The sequence below is a fragment of the Radiomyces spectabilis genome (assembly GCF_025331425.1).
Source record: "Radiomyces spectabilis strain NRRL 2753 chromosome Unknown BYT42scaffold_11, whole genome shotgun sequence".
Lineage (NCBI taxonomy): Eukaryota > Fungi > Mucoromycota > Mucoromycetes > Mucorales > Radiomycetaceae > Radiomyces > Radiomyces spectabilis.
The window spans coordinates 759,119-780,758 of NW_026251936.1; the positions used below are offsets into that span (position 1 = coordinate 759,119).

The following is a 21,640-nucleotide window of genomic DNA, read 5'->3' on the forward strand; positions in this document are numbered from 1 at the left end:
AGGCGATCTTGGGGTAACGGAAGAGATTATATCAAATAGCCAATGAACGATACGAATAGAGGTGGAACCTTTTTTTTTCTTTTTTGCAAGTTCGGATCATGATGCATTTTCATTTGTATTTCTCCTTTTTGGTCAATGTAATTTTGTTGCAATATTCGGACAAAATTGTGCCGTGAAATGATGGTAGGGCTGATACTGCTTGATTGTACAGTTTAATTGAAAAAATCTGGGTAAAAATTTTACAAATCAGAAATTTTGAAAATAGGCAAGGTAATGTTGTTTTAAGGTATCAAAAAAGAAAGAAAACCAAAGGACAACGACATACAAAAAAAAAGATGGATGCATTAGACAAGCCACGCTTACTCTTCTTTTGTTTTTACTTACAAAAAACTGTTTTCACCGCATTGCGGGAGCCGCCACCGCACACCACCAAGGCATGGGCTTTGTTCGTCAGTATTTTAAACTACACAGTAGAAGCACAAAAAGGAAGCGAGTGAGTGATTCGGCATAAAGTTCAAATAAGAAAGGGCACTTGAGCACAAATACATTACCTTTCACAAAAAAAGAAATGGGTGGAAGATGCGTCGTCTTTATAGACATGAAAAAAAAAAGGCGATCCCTTGTACTGTAGCTAAAACCTTTATTCTCCAATAATGAAGCAGGAAAAAGACGCCATGTGTCTTTTCTCATTGCCTCACGTCATATTTATCCTTTGATAAGAGAGTGGGGCCTCATCGCATGGAATAGCTGCATGAAGTATGTCTCAGATGCTGTCAGAGAGAGATCTTTATTCTCAAGTGTTCATATATTGGCTGGTCGGATACACAGGTGCACATAACTTTGGTACAGACATTATGCATGGCTCATTAAACTATCTTTTAACTCGTATTATACACTTTATTGAAAATAGAAGTCATCCTAATGAAGATGGCCTATTCTTTTTGATGAACAACACGTCAGTTTCAGCGCATTTCCCCATCAGGATTACGCAGGCCAAGGTAATATGACAAGAACCCCCCGCACTCCCCGCCAATAAAGGACCAAGTCATGATTTTTGCTTCCTTGCAATTTATTTGACTATCATTTCTTTATTTCCCGAGAAAAATGAACTGAAAGATGAAAAAGACATTAGGGAAGTCAACCAAAATTTATCGGGATTACATATTTTTTTGCCAGGGCACTGTACTGGAGTGATGAAGCAAATGACGTATCATGCATATCTCCATTTCTGCCAATATGAAAAGCCATCGATGATTCCGGCGATCATTCCGGCAAACCTGGTCTCAAAAATATCGCATATTTCAAAACCATATTAGGCTTGGGTGATTGATTAGTAATACAGAGGGGAGGCCACCACTATTTTGAGCTTTTTTTTTTATCTATGCCAAGTCGTAGATAGGAGCCCCAACAAAGGAACAGTAACGACCAATGTCAGAAAGAAAATAACACTATTTCATCCGTTTCCAACTTTAGTTTTTGCTTACGTATTGTTATGTAATACATTAATTACAAGGAATCTCCCCATGTTGGTAGGAGCCCGCGTTTATTTTGTTACAACCAGCACTACATTATCGGGATTCGAAACTCGCTAGGTCTTGCCATGAACAAACAACAGGAGAAATTAAAAAATGACGGGTATACTCATTTTCCGAAAAAAACAATAAAATAAAAAAGAGCTGTCGAGTATTTTTAGCATTGCATGCCAAGCCGATAAAAAAAATACGGCTACAAGTGGAGGGAAACCACCGTGCATTGCTGCGGTCTTGCTATGTCCCTGGTTCTGCAAGATGCGCTAATCGAAATTGGCAGAAAAAATACCCCATGCTTAATAATCCATATGCAGTGTGGTTAATGCAACGAACGGCATGATCACTTTTTGGCTGCAGAAAAAAAAATAACAAAGACGGTCCGAAAAAAGAGGAAAAGGTAATTTATGAATGCGGGATTCTTATTGGACAATTTCAAGGCAAAATGGATGGGGTCACTCGATCACTCACCATTGGCCATTCTTGCGTTGTCTTTTTTTTTTAATTGCAGCCTAGTTCATACTTTGATGATATCAATATGTAACAAAAACGGATGGTCGTGAAACGATATCGTAGCGGGTCGTTATGGATTTTCTTACCTAGCCAAAACGAGGGCGATCCTGTTTGATCAAAAAAAGAAACGAGGGTCACAGTCACACGAATGGCCCTCGTTTTTTTCAATCCGCTTCGCTTAATCCCGCAGATAACAAAAAAAGAGTGGCGCATGGAGGCGCTGAGCAACCCTGTTCTCTAATACCGCGCTTAAAAAAATAGATCTCTCTCTCCACAGCACAAAATATACAATCCAACTACCTTTCTCTTTGACCGTGATCATGGTCTTTTTTTTTGCATTTTTTGCAATTGCAGTATATAGAGTTCAATCCTTGGGCTCTAACGACACCTTGCTCTTATCATTTCCTTCTTTTGCTTTCTTTTCACTATCGGGAACCGAAACGAGTGATCACAGACGAATAAAAAAAATTGAGCAGAGGGTGACTGTGGCTGATATACGCAGCAGCATAATAAGGAGAGACCAGGCAGAATGGCGTAATTCCGGCATCAGTTTTTTTTTCTTTTTTTTTTTTTTTTTCGTGCTGCAAAGCGTTATTTTTAGCAGCAAGGGAGATGTTTGCTCATCTTGAACTGACACATCAAGTCTAGGAACGTGGGACAAGGTTCATCACATGCAGTCCAACAGCCACAGGTGTAACTTAACAACAGATGGCTGGGACTATAAATAATCTTGCCATAGAGGTTAAACCGCCGATATATAAAAACCGAGAACAAACAGGTTCACTTTGGATCTTTCTACATCAAGTTTATCTGTTTTATTTCCTTGCATCTTTTTTATTTTTATTTTACGTCTCTCTTCTCTATTATTCTTTTTACCCTGTTTGTGCACCTGCTTATCTTTTTATTGATCCTCCACCATGACCTTTGAGCAAAAACCTCTTTTCTTTGAATCGTCGGCTTGGCTTGCCAATTTGCCCTCGCTTGATCCAATTGTGCCTGATTGCATGTTTCAAGATGATTTATCCACTCCAACGCTGTCGCAGCAACCTAGCTCGGAAGACATTGTATCCAATTCGCTCTGTATTGATGATACGTTTATGTTTAATCCCGATGTCAATCATGTACCATGCGTTCAATCCAATATAAACCTTCCGTTGTCATCATTACCTCTAATGGCCCCCATTGCCGACATGTCTTATTATCATGCATACACACCATCCTGTGGCGATTTGTCCCAGGCCGTGTCTCGTCTTCAAATCGATCACCCTCCAACTTATGCTCCTGCTCCCAGCTTAAATCTTGAAAACATCCAACCTTGTATTTCCGTGACTGAGCCGACCCCGATCCAGCAAGAAAACTTTGCATCGGAGTTGATGTTCTTCGGCTCCTTCCTTTCCAACCATGGACAACCTTTCGATCAACCATCCACTCATTCTTGTCATCAACCACAACAACAACAACAGCAGCAGCAGCAGCAGCAGCAACAACAGATTCCCTATTACCAGCTCTCGCCAGCATATGATATCCAATCTTCATTTCAATCCCAGGATCAGGCATTGCAACTGCAACCCAATACGGAACTCTGTGGTCCAGTGGATTGGCTCAGCTGGACTCCCGCCGGATCACCTACCCAGACTTCCGATCTTTGGTTCGAAGCTCATTCCGTCTATACCCCATCTCCCGAATTGCAATACTATGACAGTCCCGAGATGCCTTTATTAAGCCCCGAGATGGCGCAGCCAAAACAACGTCGTCCTCGCCGTGTCTCTGAACCTCCAAAGTATACTGTGGCATCGGATGGACAAGTCCCGGCTGGTTATACCACTAAATCGGTGCGTCGCAGCAACAGTGACCGCCGCGCACGCAGCAATTCGGGAACCCATCAGTGTCAATATCCGGGCTGTGGAAAATCATTCACGCGTTCTTATAACCTCACATCACATATGCGTACTCACACTTCGGATCGTCCCTTTGCTTGCTCAGAATGTGGTCGTAAATTCGCACGTCAACACGATCGTAACCGACATGAAAAACTTCACTGGGGGATCAAGCCTCACCGATGCACTATCTGCAACAAGACCTTTGCTCGTATGGACGCCCTCAACCGACATCTCAAAGTCGATAATGGATGCAGCAGTGCTGCCTCCAAATAAGCTCCTATGCCCCACTATTTCTTTGTTTTTTCTAATATCCTTTCTTATACATATCTAGTTGTTGTATTCATATTATGCTTTTTTTTTCTTCTTCCTTTGTTATACCCTGCGTCGATTCCGCCCCTCTTTCACTCCTTTCATTTCTCTTCTGATCTTTTGTTGTTGATGTAAACTTATTATCTTATGTATATAGAACCCTTTTTTTTCTTTTTTTTTTTTTTTTTGCTCGCAAAAAAAAAATAATTACCCCAATGTATGTGGCAAGCAACGTTGAACACAAGCTGTAGTGGTACATCTATCCTATTTTATTAAACTACCAAATGCGGTTGCCGAGTAGATCTGAACAAAAATGGAAATATGCCTATTTGGGGATGTTGTACCGGAACACTGATGCGAAATGTGCGTTTTTATTTTTTTGAAATGACTCTTTTTTTTTCCGCCCTGTTTCTTGCCCCCTTTTTTTCCCACTGAGTAAAAAGGGAACGCCACACCGAATTTCCTAAAGCAGGACGGATCTTGATGCTTGAATGGGTTTTGGCAAGTTGCACACTCCCAAGCTTAAACAAAGAATTACTGTAAAACGCGATCATCGGGAATAGGAGTTGCTTATCTTTTCGTGTAACAAGCTGTAAAATGGAAACATCCATTGTTGCAATGATGAAACTCCAAAGTGACTCAAATGCCTGGCTCTTCACTTTCCGATGCAGCTCTCCCAAATAGGAAAAAAATCCCAAAAAACATGCACCCCAACTCAGACGAAGCCAAATCATCCGTATTTTTCTTTTTTTTTTATACCACGCGGCAAACCAACGGCTGCGTCGGATGCAACCGTATTTTGGCATGGAGACCAATGGAAAACCTGGACGACAGTTTGGAATGATAATAGAATCTCCAGTCTGCCCTTGAATTTCCCTCCACGGTTGTACTCACTGGGGCCAGAAACTGTAACTTTATTGAACGGTTTGACAAAGGGCTTGAAAAGGTAAACTTTAGTAACCCTAATCTTTATCGCTTATTATCAAATGAGAATTTCTTGAATGAATTATGACCTGTTGTTGAGCCACATGCATGCCAGATCACATACGAATGCGTGTAATACGGTCCAATCACAGTTAACCATTCGTTATGATACGCGATGCATCCGGTATTTTTTTTTCGTGATCATCTGCCCCCTTCCTTTTCCACGATGAAGGATGGCCAACATGTAAACAATCATGTTGCCAACTCGTATGACGAGTATCTATAAGCGTCTGTGTCGTGAATAAGCTACCATGGCAGGTTAACCTTATCGAGATCTGGCTTTTTTTTTTTTTTTTTTTTTTTTTGCTTTTTTACAACATACAGCACAACACGTAAACTTTTTTTCCGTTCTCCCTTTACAAGGAAAAAACCGAGTTTGAACCACGACAACGGTTCACGGAACTGATACGCGATAACCGTCGGGTTTCACGGAATGCCGACGGGTGCCGTGCTGATTTTTTTTTTTTTTGTATTTCCGCCCATGCTTGGGGTTGCATGTTTCGGGGTTCTTGATGTATTGTCATACAGAAGTGTGTTCTTTCTTCGATACAGTAGGCAGTAAATTCTTCTTTTGACGTGGATCATGCTGCCCATTTTTGGAATCAAGATTATCTTGTCGCTGCGGCATATCAACGAATTTGGATGCAAGGATTGTCTGCAGAGTGGAAAGCCTGGAGCCGATCAAAAAAACAAACTGCACGATAGACATTTTAGCGAACGAGCGATCGATCGAACCGTCGAACTTGCAAAACGTGCGTTGATCGACAGGCACTGATACACCCCCCCCCTTTTTTAGTGGCGTCTTTGTTGAAATGACCCCATTGATGACAAATCAAATCCATAAATTCTTATTGCGGGAAGCACTGCAGTCTACCCCCGAATTTCGCAACATTATATGCAAGTGAATGCGGGTAACGCAGTTATTTGCGATACAACACGTTACAAAATATGAACGATTGGCGTAGTCATGGTAGCCGTGGATTTGCAGCCTAGACTTTTTTCCCGTTATTGAAACCTCATTTTTATACTTTGCTGACGTTCTATTCTATGTATACAGTAATGAAGCTTTCTTTTATAAAGTATCAAATCCCCCAATATGCATTCTTACAATGGAAACAGTAAATTTCGAGAAACAAGTCTATGAAAATTTTTCTCTCTTTTTTCTTACTTTACACCATATGATAGGCTTCATAAGTGCTGAATGATCGGGTTCACTGGACTGATAGCAATTGCTCCTCAGCTCAGCAGAGTAAAAAATGTCTTGCACAATTTGCTCCGAACACAGCAAGGTGCTGTCGCAAGTCACACTCCGCCGCCACTTGACCTGGCACGAGGGCTTGGACCCAAAGTGCGCTTCGTAGTTGACCCTAGTAATGCAGTTGCTAAGAAGAGCCGTTTTCCATACCGTCAAGCATCCAGGCCTACGGCCACGACTTTCAATGTCTCACCGAGTCGCGGTGGCAGCGCCATGGACAAGTTTATTGCGGCCGTATCGTCCCATGCCGCTTTGCTTTACCCAACGTTGGGCGGCGCAGCAGTCACTCTTTCACCACGCCAGTTTTGTCAAAGAAGAGCATAAAGTACCCGCAGCAGATGAAGAACCAGATGAGCAAGACCCTATTCATCCCAAGCACCAGATGCTCATTGGGTTCACATGCAAAGTATGCGAAGAGCGATCACACCATGTCATGTCCAAAATCGCATACACACGTGGCGTCGTCTTGATTCAATGTCCCGGTTGCAAAAACCGACACTTGATTGCCGATAATCTAGGCTGGTTCCGTGATGGCAAAACAACGATTGAGGATCTCGTGAAAGAAAAAGGAGAAGGCATCCGCAAAATTGTCGTGGATGAGCAAGGCGTGGAACAAATGGGCAACCTCATGGAATGGCTGCCGGAGATTAGTCAAGATGAGCGACAACGAAAAGAAGCCGCCAAGGAGCGAGCGGAGAAATTGCGGGCATCATCGCCAGAAGCAGACAAACAAGATAACCAATAAACTAGATATATTGACTCATTAAGGTTTAGAAAGGCAAACCATTCGATCTAAGAACTAGGACATGATTCGTTCATTTCTTTGTGCCGTACTTTACTTATAGCATTGTTCAGCCTATCCACATGCGCTACAGCAACATCATTACGTATTTCACCGCAAGCATGGTGTCTTCTGTTTTATTGCCTCTGCTGACGAATCGATCGATTGAGCCGTTTACACTATTTTTTAATATGACCATGATCCGCCTCAAACGGTGTCTCGATGGTTGTAATGAATCATCGTACGTCTTGATGATGCGAGGAGGAACAATCAATATTCTTCAGGTTGATCTTGTTAGACTCTATTCATGCCATGTGTGAGATAATGTATTGGATCGCTTGATGTTGATCGACGTGAGAATGAACAGAAAAACAGCGCGCTGATTTGATTGGCTGCATTATATTGCGATATCATTTTACAGGTCACCTCATTCCGTTGGCTGCGCATGATCCAACTTTTTTTTTTTTTTTTTGACATGATGACTTTTGGCAACGTGTGAACAGGGAGAACCAGAGACTGCGTGAAAGGATGGCCCATTTTTGGCGCGATGCAGGCATTTGCAGCCCATCAAGTACCGTATATTTTTAGTAAAGCTCATCCTTCTTCGTTTTGACTGGTCGAGATTGGCCCAAAGATATGCACAATCATTTTCTAATTTTCCCATGTCAGGGGAACCGCAGTTCAGTGAAATAAAGAAATACGAGTTATGTTATCATTACATGGGTAATGTACAAACGATTGTAATGAATGAGTGTAAAGTTTCGTGCTTTGGGTGAGACGATACGTCATGGGAATGGTAAAAAATTCTTCGAAAGGTAGTGAGTATCACAAGGGCTGAGCTCATTTTACTTGGAGAGGGCAAGCTTTTTTGGTTGTTACACGACATTAAACCGATGACCTACTCCAAGCAACGTGGCTCCCACTTCACGCAGTTATAAAAGCGGTCCTCACTTTATTAATGCCCGCCTTCTCCGCTTTTTGGTTCTTTCTTTTGCTCTACTATATTAAAAACTCGGTGTATCTGCTTTCTTTTTTAATCCTCCGAGTTTCTTTGTACCTACCTATCTGATCGACTTTAAAAAATATCATGACCGGCTCTTTTGTTCTAGGTACAGTGTCGATGAAAGAGTAAAGGAATACAAATGGGAAAGGAAGGCATTGAAAGTAGAAAGCATGCTAACATAGGACATCCTTTTCATTCTTTTTAGTAAGCAACTCTGGCAAGAAGATTTCGCTTGAGCATGCCAGCCATCCTTGCCCAAAGTGCAAGAGTGAAGCATCGGTGCAGTTAATGAGATCGGAGAAACAACTCATCCTGCTCAATAAACGGATTGCCAACAACATGCGTGTGCGATACGAGTGCAACAAATGCAAATGGAAAAACGAGGAACTACCCTATGACGATGATTCGTTGTCGCATATTCAACGGTATCTGAGCGATGAATCCGATGAAGCCATCGATGCCTTTTACTTTTACGCACCATCTTCCACAGCGCCCACCAAAACCGACGCAGCGTACTGAATTACCCACGCATAATTGGAACATGGTTGCCATGTTCACCACCATTCATCCTACATTCTTTCTCCCACATGTACATATGCTTGCAATATTTATAATCATTTATAGAAGTTTTAATACTATTGATTCATCTCGTCACCCTTAATTTCTAACCTGTATGCCATTTTTCTTCTTTGTCCCCAAACTAAAATCCTCCATCATGATCGTATCAATAGACCTATCTTATTTATTCATTTTACTTTGTCAGGGTCATCATCCCTTTTATAAACTCTGATGAAACTATTATTTTATGAAATCATCAACTTTTCTTTGCTTTTCACTTTATTCCACTGACATAACAGCTTGTTCACGGGCATTGCACAAGAGCGGGGACTGACATAAAGTACTTGGCTGTTTTCGTCGACCTTGAATAACGCTCATTCCACACCGCAACTCCGCCTGTATTGGCCCCACAAAACCAAAGAAATGAAAGAAGGGAGAATCTCCGCTTCAGGTTGAAATGAAAAATTTACTCGTTTCTGGTTTCGAATCTGAATGATTTAGTATATGAAAGTAGATTAGATAACAAAGATATCCTGCCTTCGAGATGGGAAAAAACAGTAGTTTGCTGATGCAAGCACGTCAATTCTGTTAGGCTTCATGTCGTCACCGCTCCGGTTAATTGAGGAATTTTTTTTTCAGGCCTAAAAATAGCTTAAATTTTTCAGGGATTGAATGGAAAATTTGGAAGCGGTCGTTGTCCAGGCAAACGCACCGCCGGTGTCCCTCAGTCAATGCCATTTTTTCAGGGTATTGCTAGGTTGCATGCCAAGGTAATATCGTGACTTGGAACAGTCTAGCGGTTCCATGATACAAGCCCCGAAAGTCACATTAGTTACAGGGCATCTCGGCATTCGGGCATCACCCGGTTATTATCCGATGCCGAGAAATATTTGTTACATCGTCGCGTTATTGTTTGCCATGCTCTCAACAGAACCGCCAAAGTCGTCATTGGTGAAAAATTTGTCAGGACCCAAAGACATCTAAAAAATTTTGGTCTCATTGTGTTACAAGGATGACCTTGCATTTCCATGGAGATGTAACCGTGAACCCCACGATCTTTCACCAGCATTCAGGCCTCCGACATTTCGCAGCCGGAGTAAAATCCACACAGAAACAGGTGTACCAGTATTATTGCAAAAGCAAATCAAAATAATTGAAGCCGATCTTCCGAGGTGTAACACAGTGAGTTCGACCATGCATGCAGAACGAACCCATTCCACATCGGTATGCATATTAAAAAAAATTCATTCGCTACAAAAGATACCGCACTTGGATTATACTCTGATCAGGACTACCAAGACAACGATTTACATCGATCACTACGACAATCACGGATTGCATACTATCTTGTGGAGAATATCCTCTAATGCTGTAAAACATAACACGTTCGGCATTGTTTATTATGTCATCAGGATCACAATATAAGAAAGTAAATCAATCTTGCTTTTTTTATGATATTTTGAAAATGAACAGGAAAGCCGAAAGAAGAAAAGACACTGTTGCTGTTTAGCTACACCAGCTTCGATGGCCCTCATACCAACAACTTTGTCTGAGCAAGCTGCCAAATTCATTCGGGTTCTCGGCTCACGACTGTTGAAAGCGGCACCGCGGGTGCTTGGCGACCACATCATATCCGAAGACGAAGACATATGACGGCGTATACATGTCCGAGCAGACTTGACCAAAGAAAGAAATCATCATAATATCATATAGAAACATAGCAAGTATCATTTAGAAATTGATCAACATGACTTTCCTGCCGAAGGTTGAGTGATGAACGTACAAGTCTGTCTTTTTGTTTATTTTTGGTTTTACAATCATCATGCGGTGTAGCTTTTCTCGGAAAAGCTCATCTGTCATTTGACGCACTGGTAAAAATTTGTTTGAACGATCAAGGCGGCATTGCTACTGTAATTTAGTAACAGATAAGTGACGTTACAGCACTGAGGTGCAAGGACCGTAGGGATTCGATGGACGAGATGCAAACTGAAATTTTGCTTCGTTATAATAGCTCATAAGAATATTGACCAGAAAAAGCCATGACTCGGATATGAATCTTAAAAAATTGATGTTTGTGTATCCAAAAGTCAGGCAAAGTTTTGGGCCAAACATTTTTACCCCAGTCTAGCAGGCAACAAGAATATCTTACAATATACGAAATACAAATACAAAATAGTATACATAGTAATAGAAAAAGAAAAGAATAGAGCACTTGAAAGTTATTTATGTTTGTACCGTGCCGTTGACCTTGCTCACAATCGACATTCTTTTACGTCCATTGGTGGTCGGCCCCTTTTCGGCTTTTGGAGGAGTGGGCCCAGGAATGCCAAGCTCGACAGCATGAGTAATTGCAAGATTCAGTCGCTATTGTACCATCAACATGAATAACTATTTTACCTCAAGCCAAACACAGTTCCTGTATCATTGTACTTACAATAGCTAATCGATATTCAAAATCATAGCTGGAATAGGACAGTGCCGTTTCCCATAGGGCTCTAGCACGTTGGAATTCCTCCATTTTCCAGGACGTAATACCCGATTCCCTGTAATTCAGAAAGAGGAATATGGGTCAGCACATAGACATGCCATACCTAAAGTCAGCAATAGCCATACCAGTAAGTGAAGGGTAGAATCCATTTAGATGTTTTCATGCATTCTCGGTGATCGATGATCCAGTTCAAATGGACAATTGATTCCCGTTCTCGGCCAAGCGAGTTCAATACCGATGATTTCATGAGGAGCAAGCATCCGCGTTGTTCGAAATAGTCTGGTGTCGGGGTGCCGGGAGCCAACTCGAAAATGCGCACTTCGTATTCCTGTTTTTCCCGTTCATAGATCGATTCCAGGGTCGTGTCGATGTGTTCAAGGCATCGCTCCAATGCATTCTCTGTCATGTTCGGGAACATGTTCCACATAAACAGAATCTCGAGCGCAGGAAGCGAGAATCCTAAATCTTGGTATCCGCTCTGTTCGAAAAATTCAATGCGATGAGCTACATATTGCTCCAGCTCGGTCTTCTTCTTTTTATCGATCAATTGGGAGGCTTCCGCAAATGCAAGAATGGCTTCGGTGCGGTTTCCCAGCATTTCCATGCACGCACCATAGACATACTTCAAAAATGCGGGCGAACTGTGCTGCTTATCTTGTAGTTCCAATACTTTGACAGCCGCACTAGCCCAATCGAGTCCCATGGCACAGTTGAATGCAATCTCGTACGTAGCCAGCTGCCCCATGGTACCTTCCGCCCATTCGCCTTGGCTCACTTCGTAAGTATACATGAATGATTGGGTTGACAGCGACAGATTTTTGGCCAGACGAGATACTCGACCAGCAAAGTACAGGAAAAAGGCCGAATTGGGATAGCTTTGCTGAGCATCAAGCAGACATTCAATCGCAGGTTGAATTAATTCACGGGTCAGGATTTGAGGCGCATAAGATGTCAAAATGACATAGTAAGAAAGGAGACTACATGACATGCAAAAGTGAGTAATTTCAGATAACCAATTATAATGATTCAATGCCATCCTACGTGATCGAAGCCAGGGGCGACCGGATACGTTTGCCTTCCAAGCATAGTTTCAGCAAAGCAAAACCGAGGTGACGATCAGCATTCCAGCCAAACGCAGACACGACTTTGAGGATCTTGGGTGGTAAGGAAGATAACAACAAATGAACCGAGCCAATACTATTTAAAAAGCGATTAGGTCAACCACTTTCTGCAACTTATTCACATCTTGCACCTGATGCTTCTTACCCAAACTGAATAGCTGATATAGTGTCCTGATCCAAGTGCGTATGGAAGTCTTGTCCCATGCGTTTATACTCTTGCCATACCAGACTGTAACTGTTGTAGGCTAAAAAGAAAAAAGGTGGTGTGAGGAAAAAGAACCTGATCGCCTCCAATCACAGAGATAAATCTTACCTCGACGAAGGTTTAATCCACATTTGAGATAGCCGGCGACGGTTTCTTTGTTGAGGTGAATAATTGCCATCAATAAACTGCACTCGGCTTTAATGACGTGCGCACGCAAAGCGCCGTTGGGAAGGAAGCTGTTCAATTTGTTCAGTTCTTGTTGATTGAGTGGACTGGTGTTTGTTGGTAGGTTGGTAGGGTTATTGCCCATCAAATTAGTAATGTAATGCGATACGGTATCCTTGAGCGGCTTCTTTGCTGATGCTGCATCGATCTGTGCCCCAGCAAATCGATAGGTTTCCAAGAGTGACGCTATCGCGATGTCTGCGTCGCCACTGTCGGAAGACTGCGGAATCAAGCGAGTTAGTATTATTACTGATACTGTATTCATTGAATTTAATGCGCGCTTACTGTGATAGCTAGAAACCAAAAGAAAAAGTTTAATGCATTAATGATCACGGCCACTTCTTTTATTTGGGCACTCTTTTTTATCAGATGCTTACCTTTAATGAAGGCCATGGAGCCTAAACCTAAAGCGTAGAGTGGATCCCTAGATTGCACCATTCACGTGATCAGTCCAAGAACCGAGCTGCCATCCTTCCCGTTCTTCCCTTTCAACTTACTCTTTTGCATGGGTCTCAAACACGGCTTTCGCCTTGGAGAATTTGTTATTGAAGAATAAATTCATACCCCGCAGCATCTCCTCATCTTGTTCAGGAAAAATTAAGGTCAGTCGATGATCCGGCACAGCCGAGCCGCTTATCCCTTCACTGATGCCCATAGATTACCTGCTTTTTCCTGATCTCGAGGATTCAGAGTGTTGGGTCCAACATTTTTGAGATCGATATTGGCCATGGTGAAGGAACTGGATTTGGAATATTCGTTGTCGTCTGTTGCATCTTGATGTTCTTCACTATTCTCACGAGGTGGGGCCAAACCTGGTGTGGGTGGCGTGACATAGTCGGCCATATTCTTTCCAGCAGGCACTTCAATCGATTTACGTATCGCTTCGGTTCCAACCATCACAGTTAATCCCTCTATCTTTCGAGATTCCGGTTTGGGCGTTGTAGGCTCACTCGTAGCCGAAAGCGGAACCTCCGTTTCTGCCACCGCCGCCGGTGACTCCTTTGTCTTTTGACCGTCTTTTTCTTCTTCTTTCTCCTCCGGTTGTTGCTGTTGTTCTTTAACCGATGTAGGTGTAGGTGTAGGTGTAGGCTCGACGGCGGTTTCATCGTCTTGTTCCACTGCAATGACAGCCACCTCATTGGTTTCCTCCTGATCGTTGGCCGCAGTTGAAGGTTCGCTGGTTTCCGGGGCGGTTTCCTTATCGCGTTTAGTTTCATTTTTTGCTTCACTTGCAGCGACGGAACCCTGAAGTGCACATATCACCTGCGACAACTCGGTTCCGTCTTGACTTTCTCCTTCGTCGACGGCATCGGTGAAGGTTTCTTGAACTTGTTCTTCTTCGACAGGAGATTTGGGTTCCTCATCATGGTCTTTGGCATGAGAAGCAGGGCTTGGTATAGGTGATTCGGGACGTGAAACGGAAGTCTCGTCCTTGACTGGACTATTGCTATCTGTCATGGTAATAAGAGAGAAAAGAAATAAGGAAGCGGAAAGAGAGCAATCGACGGAACTTGTCTCGGCGCAATAATGAAGGTTGAAGTGATAAAACCTGAACACGGGGAATAAAAAAATAAAAAAGCAGCGCAAATTATCGTATAAAGTTGATGTTTCATTTGATTGGTGGGATTGGTGTCACGAGCATGGACGAACCAGGGTTCCACATCTTACTGCCATTGTTTCGGCAACGCCCATCATCGTCCCACCTAAACATCATACAATGCTTTATTTACGTTGGGGCCAGCCACGCAAAGGGAGAATGAGAAAATTATACACAAAAGAAGGAGCATTAAACGCTTTTTGCAGGTTGATAGTGCGACAACTCACACATACAAGTCTACTGCGAGACGGATGGATGGAAAGGAAATTTGACGAAATAATGATGGAGATGAATAGGAAAGGAACAAGGGACAAGGAGGAAGAGAGAAAGATGTCATATTAAGGCTTGGTGGACAATCCGCTCACCTCAGAGTACATTTGCAAAGCGCGCAAGATGTGCATAGAATCAACTTCAATGGCTTCGCCGAGTTTTTCCAGCACGCTGGCAAATCGTCCCACTTTTTGTAAATATAACGAAGAGGCGGCATTCTACAAGAAAAATAAAGTAAGATTAGATCATCCGCTTCCTATCCATATTTGTGGCAAGTTGAGCAATGGTTCAACAGTCTTCAACCTACCTCGATGCGGGTGACAAAGTTCTCGACCAAAGCCATGAGCTCTTCATCGGAAGCATCGTACTGGATGTGACGGTGCATCGCACCGACAAAGCACGATTCCACCTCACCGTTTTCGATGGCCTGCGCTGTCAATTTTGGCGCCGCCTTTCCGCTCGTGATGTGCTCCAAGCGAATCGCCAGTGTATTTAGCGCGCAAACAAGTGACGGATCAAGGATGCGACCAGCGCCGTTTGATCCCGGAGATCGCGTAATAGATGGACGATGCTGGACTTTGCCAACTTGTTTCGTAGGCGAAGGAGCACCCACTTCCGGAGGTTCTTCAATTTCCGAGGCAGGAGAAGGTGTCCCAGAAGTGACCGTCAATCGTGGCGGCTCCGTTTCCGGTAATAAAGCTGCATTCTTGATAATGGCGCTCTTATCCAACTCCATACGTCCCGCAATCTGCTTCGGATACACCAAACTCAACATTTCCGGTGTTTCCAATCCTTTCAAGCGCCGTTCGCCCAGTTCCATCACATGAAATCCAAGTCGTTTCAGTTGCTGAATATCTCGTCCCACAGAATAACTGCCGGAAGCCGCAACCGAAGCTGCCAGTTCATCCATCGATGTACCGTCGTTGTCGTTGACAATCAGGCCCGTGATATTGCGTAGAGCTGCAATGACATCCGACGACACGCAAATCTGCCCACCATCCGCCGCGTTGCAGATACGACTCGCTTTGTTCACCACCGGACCAAAGTAGTCCATACGGTTCGTGATAGGATTGCGTTCAAATACCGGTGTACCCCAATGAATTCCCATACGCACCGATAATCCGCGATAAATGATGACACTGTCCTTTTCAATCTCGCGGCCTTCTTCTGTATCGAGAATACCCGCGGGCCAATCTGCTTCCAGTAGCTGCAGCTGGACAGTGAAACACCAAAGTAACGCACTGGTAATATTTTGGAAACACACCATGAATGCATCTCCTTCCGTTTTCACTTCGTAACCGCCCACAGTACGTAATGTACGACGCATGACGGCGTCATGAATCTTGATCGCCGATCGCATATCTTCTGGCTGGGTTTCCCACAGTAACGTTGAACTCTTGATATCCGTAAACACAAGAGCCACCTGATTGATCGGTGGAGGCACTTCTCGTTGCAAACGTGCCAACGTCTAGAAAATTAACACAATCGTGAATACATTTTGTGTGCATAGTGCATGTGGGCCCAATTATTCCGAGTTCTGGCTTTTAAGCTTACCGAATCTCCTGGTTCTTCTTCTTTGCCACGTCGTTTGGTTTTGCCTACAACTATACTGCCTGGTCGCAATGCCGCTTCTTCCAATGTCATACCACTACCGTCCGAACCACTGCCTGCGCGACTGACATTGATGCCTCGCAAGTTGCGTAGCCGCTTATCACGTTTATCAAAGAGATCGCCGACCCCGATGATCATGACCATGACATTGTCGTCGGCACCATACGTCAGGGCGAAATCACGAAGTTTTTGTGCTGCAGCCATCAAATCATCTCGTTCGGTACGTGCAATGTCCACCGCCGTTTGATACGACATGCGCTCCCACAAACCACGCGAGGCCATGATGACAAACTCGTCATTCTCCGTCAATTCGATCAGTGAAATGTAAGGGTTCGCGTTCACGACGGGAATCAAGTTGAAGTAGCCAAAACTGCGAGACACGCCTAACCGATCGTTCAACAGGCCGGCATTGGATACAAATCCACCGGCGCTTCGTATTCTCGCTGTTTCACTGGGATTTAATGGGATATGCTTTTGGGTAATTTCGTACGCTTGACCGCTATTGCGAGAAATAATAGCCAAGGCGTCTCCTACATTGGCAACATAAAGTTTGGTACCGCTGATGTAACAGACGACGGCGGACGCGCCAGCTTCTTTATCACGGTCTGGTGCCGAGCCCAATTCTTTCTCCAGGGTCAAAAAGGTTCGTCGAAGCGCCGATACCACGGTCTCGTCATCCTTGGTTTTGATCAATTCGTCAGCGAAATGTCGGGTCAGATTGTCGTTGAGATATTTGGTCAGTCGACATCCCATGCGACTGTTTTTACGTCCATCAAACAAGCCAAATATGCATTCATCGTCATTGTTTCGGAATCGCGGCATGACGAGATCCCACGTGGCTAAATGATCACTGGGTCCTAACCAGTCCGCCACACCGTAGCCCATATTGTTCACATCCGACGGGGACGTGCGCACACGGCGATCCTCTGTCTCTTCCGGCGTCGACACCCCCAAAATGGTGATGTCCATCAACCCCAACATCCGCAGTCGTGCCAGCGCACTAAAGTCGGAAAGATTCTTTTCTTTCGGATTAATGCTGTCCGGTTGCGTCTTTTTGATCTCCAAGCGTTTGTTGCCCGACAAGTTGAGATATTTCAGCCCCAAATTCCAGTTCCTAAATAAATGATAAGCCATTGTTTTAAAAACCAAGCATGGTTGAAGAAAAGAAAAAACGATCAACAACTTACCAATTCCAGTCATACGGCCAATTGGCAATATTGTATTTGAGGACATTGTTACCGACATCTAGCACGAGCAATTTTCGAAGTTTGCCGATTTCCGCTGGCAAGGTTTGTAACTTGTTGCCATTGACAGCAAGAACACGTAGATAGCCAAGTTTCTCAATATCGTCGGCTGGCAAGGACGCAAGTTCGTTGCCAGACAGGTACAGCTCGTACAGATGTTGATGGCATAAACCTTCCGAGGGGATCTCGTACAGATCGTTGAACGATAGATTGAGCGTGCGCAATTCCAAGAAAAGAGACAAGGGCGACCAAACATCGTCAGTTAATCGATTATCACCCAAGAACAGCTGGCGAAGCGATAGAGACAATGGCGGAGGATGGTTGCGAGGACTGGCGAAAAAGGAGGGTGGATTGAATGTGGGAGGTGAATGACCGCTCAGCAAGCTGGAAGACGACAGTTGCTGCGGCCCGGGACCGGCGTAAGCTTCTCTTGGGGGAGGCGCAATGCCTTGACCCATGTGGGAAGAAAAGGCGGCGTTCGAAGGTAAAATCGGGGGAAGCACAGTATTGCCGGGGATCGTGACATGGATTGGATCAGGAAATGCGCGAAGAAGATTGGAAGAACAGTTGAGGGTCTGCAAGGACGGACATAACCAAATTTCCTGCGGTAACATTTTGATATTGTTGTTCTGTGCATCCAAGACCTTGAGTTCCGGTAATTTGGAAATTTCCATGGGTATATTTTCAAGATGGTTGTTTTGCACGGAAAGTCGCACCAGTTTGGTCAAGACGCCTATGGTGCGCGGCAGAAAATTGAGCGTATTACTATCCAGAACCAGTGTTTCCAGCAGTGTCAAACTTTTGAAGACGTCCGATTGAATCGAGGATAGTTTGCAGTTGGCGAGGTTCAGATCGGTGAGTAGGCATGACACGGTATACGATGGCACTGGATGAGGTAAGCTCGCGGACAGGGTTCCTGCTTCGGGTAACTGACAGAAGCCGAGATTGAACTGGGTCAAGTGATTTTTACACATTTGCAGCTTTTTGATATTCTTGAACTGGGAGCTGACAATGCTCACCGCATTGTAATCGACATAGACCATTTCCAGTTTGGGTAACAAGCAGATCACGTCGAGCTCCGTGATAAAGTTTTGACGAATATCCAGTTCATGCAAGTTTTCCAACTGGGAGAAAGTGGATGGCAAGCTGCCACTTAGACGATTCGCAATGGCGTAAAATCCAATCAACTTGCGAAGATTGCCTAGTTCGTCGGGGAGCACGGTTATCTTGTTAAAGCTGATGTCGAGGTACTCCAAAGCCGATAATTGACAAATGACGGGCGGAAATTGGGTCATGGCATTGTTGGATATATACAGAGCCGTCAAATGCTGCAATGAATTGAAAGTGTCGGGTAAGGAGGTGAGGCGGTTATTAAACGCATGCAAAACCAGTAGATGGGTCATTTCTTCAATGTGAGCGTGGGATAATTCACGAAGACGATTATTGGAAATATTCAGCTGCTGGAGTCCTTGCATGGATTTGGTGGAATAAGGCAAGGCTGTATACTCGTTTCCAGCGAGTGACAACTGTTTGAGCCGTTTGCACATCTGGATGAAATCGATGGGCAGTTCAATCAACAGGTTTTCGGACAGATCCAGGGAAATAATGTTTGCTGCATGCTTGTAGAGAAAAATCGGAATCGTCGCCAAATTGCGCGCTTGGAAATTTGTATGCTGGTAGTTGTTGACATCGGGTTGTTCATGCAAGGTTTGGGTAAGGTTGGGTCCAAAGGTGAAACGGAGAAGGTAAGAATTATCTTCGCGTCCGACATCGTACAGTTTATCTTGTTCCGTATATCCCATCTGTTCAAGCAGAGTTTTTTGCATCTGCAGCGGACGCTCGTTGGGCAATAATGCACGTTCTACATGAAAACCATATTAGTGGGGTCGACGCAAAAAAAAAGGTGCTTCCGTTCAATACCGAGATGGTAACGCGTGACCAAGAGGCTGTACTTGCTGAGATCGTGTAAAAAGAACTTCCCCGCTAAACGTTGGATGAGATCATAGGTGGTTGTGTTGAGAGGCAGTTGAAGAGTGCCAAAGGTGTTGTCGGGACGAAAGATACGAATACAGTACTATACAACGTTGAGGTCTTGGGTGAGTCCTTGTTCATGCGCATGAACTGCATTATCCATTTTCAGTCTTTACATTTTTCTTTTGTAATTCCCAATGTTCCTCCTGTCCTACTATGGAATAGCCGTCAAAATCCGTCGCTTCGTCCTCCATATAGGAGGCCGGTTGTGAAGAGGATTCTGCTTCAGCCGGTTGAACACCCCAACTGTCGGGTGGAGCCCAGATTTCGGCCGCCGGTCCTCCCTCCAGATCCTACCAGTTTTCACCCGTTAATCGATTTCGTTCGTGTGAAAGTTTCTCGGGTAGAAAAAAAAAAGCACTCACCTGGCCTAAAACGGTGGATGTCGGGTGACAAAATTCGGGATTAATGATGCCATCCATGCTTGCGAAATTCTGATCCACTAATCACCAAAAAGAACGGTTGATGCCATATGTCAATTCTCTCTGTCTCACGTGAAGCTATTGCGTTTTTCCTTTTTCGTTTGTCTAGCTCACTTACACTCAATATTCTGCCACAGATGAGAAACGGGTTCGAAAAAAATCAAGAATGAATCAGTACGAGCAAGTAACCTTTGGAGGAGAAGATGGTGGCATGTTACCTTTTCATATCCCGATGGGTAAAAGATGCTATTCTCTGATTTCTCTCGCGACTTTCCTTTGCGGGGACCGCTGGAAGCCGACGATTTTTTCCGTTCACTTGAACTGGTTTGTTTCTCGGTATCCAGAGGATGGGAAAATCCGAAACGAACGTCTGAATCTTTGGACCGCTTACGTTGGTGAAGATCGGTCATGGAAGCATTTTGACTGGACGCGCCGGAGGAACCATACGGCGTGCCGGTGGCTGTTTGTAAATCCGTACGACCTAATAACGCATGGACGACAAGAAGAAATCGAGCGGATCAGAACCTTACACGGTACGGTTACACGTGCCTAGTGAACGGATGGATGCAAAGAGCCACTTACTTTTCTTTTTCCCAAACCGCCCAAATAAATGATGTCGTTTTTTATCTTTCTGACCTTGGGTGGACGATGACCCGGTATCTATATAGAAGAATGAAATTTGCAGAAATAAGTAAACATGAATCTCGAAGCAACATGAAATAATATGTTGGTTTTATTTTTATTTTTTTCCTTTACCGGTTGGTTTGGTGGCGTCTCCCGAGTCTCTTCTTCGCGATGGTTTAATGGAAGATGGTATGGATGGTATTTTGGTGGGATGCAGATCTTCAATTTTGGTTTGTTCGGCCGAGTTGGCTCGTGGGTACGGTCTCGGACTTAGTGAAAGCGGAGGCATGGTGTAAGACAGTGAGGGAGGCGGTGTGCGAGTAGGACTGCTGGGACGTGAAGCCGTGGAAGGTGAATTAGTGTGAGAACTGGCTTTAGGGTCGTGATGTGAGTCGAGAGAGCGACGTCTTTGCATATTTAATGTAAGGGATGCCTCGGGTGGCGATAACAATGACGTGTAAAACAAAAGCTCTTGATGCAGACGAGGTCTAGGTGTACCATGTCAGTGAGCCACTGACGGTAATAGAAAAAAAAGAGCTGTGATAACCTCCGTAGAGACAGAAAATTTCGTCAAATAAAATGAAAGAGCTTCCTTGGATTTGAAATGAACAAACACAAGCCGTGGCCCGCAGTAGAAGCAGAGGAAGGGAATGAAGGAGTGCTGGCTGGACCAAAAGGCTGATTCCAAAGGGCTGTGACACGATTTTGGCCCCCAAAATTTTCGGCCCTCATCGGACGTTTAAAAAATGTCGAGAAACGGCGGTCCATCTCCCATCATTCCATGAATGGACCCCGGTTACAGTCAACGTGGTTTTTTATCTTTTCACGACAGACCATTCTACGTCATGGTGAGTCTTGTAAACTCGTTGGTGTGCATGTTTACTCCATCATGGTGTGTATGGTGACTGTAATAAGAGGATCACTTGCTCGCTTTTATGACCATCCTAGTGCGAGAGAAGGCCAAGTTCATAACCTTAGAAAGCACGTTGCAGG

The 21,640-nt window shown here is 44.1% G+C and overlaps 6 protein-coding genes across 6 annotated transcripts; 3 read left to right on the plus strand and 3 right to left on the minus strand.

Moving 5' to 3' along the window:
- The first annotated feature begins 2,739 nt into the window (after positions 1-2,739).
- On the plus strand, positions 2,740-4,432 carry BYT42DRAFT_580838 (uncharacterized protein). Its single transcript, XM_051569548.1, has one exon. It carries the CDS (start codon positions 2,957-2,959, stop codon positions 4,190-4,192), a length of 1,236 nt encoding a protein of 411 aa, XP_051420605.1. The 5' UTR covers positions 2,740-2,956; the 3' UTR covers positions 4,193-4,432.
- On the minus strand, positions 4,392-5,491 carry BYT42DRAFT_580839 (uncharacterized protein). The gene has a single exon (XM_051569549.1). The coding sequence runs from the start codon at positions 5,032-5,034 to the stop codon at positions 4,600-4,602; it is 435 nt and encodes a 144-aa protein (XP_051420606.1). The 5' UTR covers positions 5,035-5,491; the 3' UTR covers positions 4,392-4,599.
- A 1,355-nt stretch (positions 5,492-6,846) lies between these two features.
- Positions 6,847-7,053, plus strand: BYT42DRAFT_467816 (DNL zinc finger-domain-containing protein; the record flags this gene model as incomplete). Its single annotated transcript, XM_051563531.1, has 1 exon — positions 6,847-7,053. A coding segment is annotated over one exon (207 nt), but the record flags the coding sequence as incomplete, so codon positions are not given.
- A 1,174-nt stretch (positions 7,054-8,227) lies between these two features.
- BYT42DRAFT_580843 (uncharacterized protein) lies at positions 8,228-9,064 on the plus strand. Its single transcript, XM_051569550.1, has 2 exons — positions 8,228-8,357; positions 8,457-9,064. Exons 1-2 carry the CDS (start codon positions 8,336-8,338, stop codon positions 8,768-8,770), a joined length of 336 nt encoding a protein of 111 aa, XP_051420608.1. The 5' UTR covers positions 8,228-8,335; the 3' UTR covers positions 8,771-9,064.
- Positions 9,065-11,032: 1,968 nt separating this feature from the next.
- BYT42DRAFT_616685 (uncharacterized protein) lies at positions 11,033-14,306 on the minus strand (the record flags this gene model as incomplete). Its single annotated transcript, XM_051572100.1, has 10 exons — positions 11,033-11,173; positions 11,244-11,352; positions 11,423-12,274; positions 12,339-12,494; positions 12,564-12,663; positions 12,732-13,068; positions 13,134-13,141; positions 13,226-13,272; positions 13,346-13,430; positions 13,511-14,306. 10 exons carry the CDS (start codon positions 14,304-14,306, stop codon positions 11,033-11,035), a joined length of 2,631 nt encoding a protein of 876 aa, XP_051420609.1.
- Positions 14,307-14,783: 477 nt separating this feature from the next.
- Positions 14,784-20,023, minus strand: BYT42DRAFT_595079 (uncharacterized protein; the record flags this gene model as incomplete). The annotated part of the gene is made up of 8 exons (XM_051570818.1): positions 14,784-14,933; positions 15,023-15,609; positions 15,634-16,183; positions 16,270-17,440; positions 17,514-19,431; positions 19,491-19,644; positions 19,718-19,894; positions 19,967-20,023. 8 exons carry the CDS (start codon positions 20,021-20,023, stop codon positions 14,784-14,786), a joined length of 4,764 nt encoding a protein of 1,587 aa, XP_051420610.1.
- Positions 20,024-21,640: the final 1,617 nt, after the last annotated feature.

Bases quoted from the DNA above. Each gene is read 5' to 3' on its own strand.
- BYT42DRAFT_580838 (XM_051569548.1), top strand. From the start codon at position 2,957: ATGACCTTTGAGCAAAAACCTCTTTTCTTTGAATCGTCGGCTTGGCTT.
- BYT42DRAFT_580839 (XM_051569549.1), bottom strand. From the start codon at position 5,034: ATGCCAAAATACGGTTGCATCCGACGCAGCCGTTGGTTTGCCGCGTGG.
- BYT42DRAFT_580843 (XM_051569550.1), top strand. From the start codon at position 8,336: ATGACCGGCTCTTTTGTTCTAG. The intron at 8,358-8,456 runs GTACAGTGTCGA...CATTCTTTTTAG, and splicing joins GACCGGCTCTTTTGTTCTAG to TAAGCAACTCTGGCAAGAAG.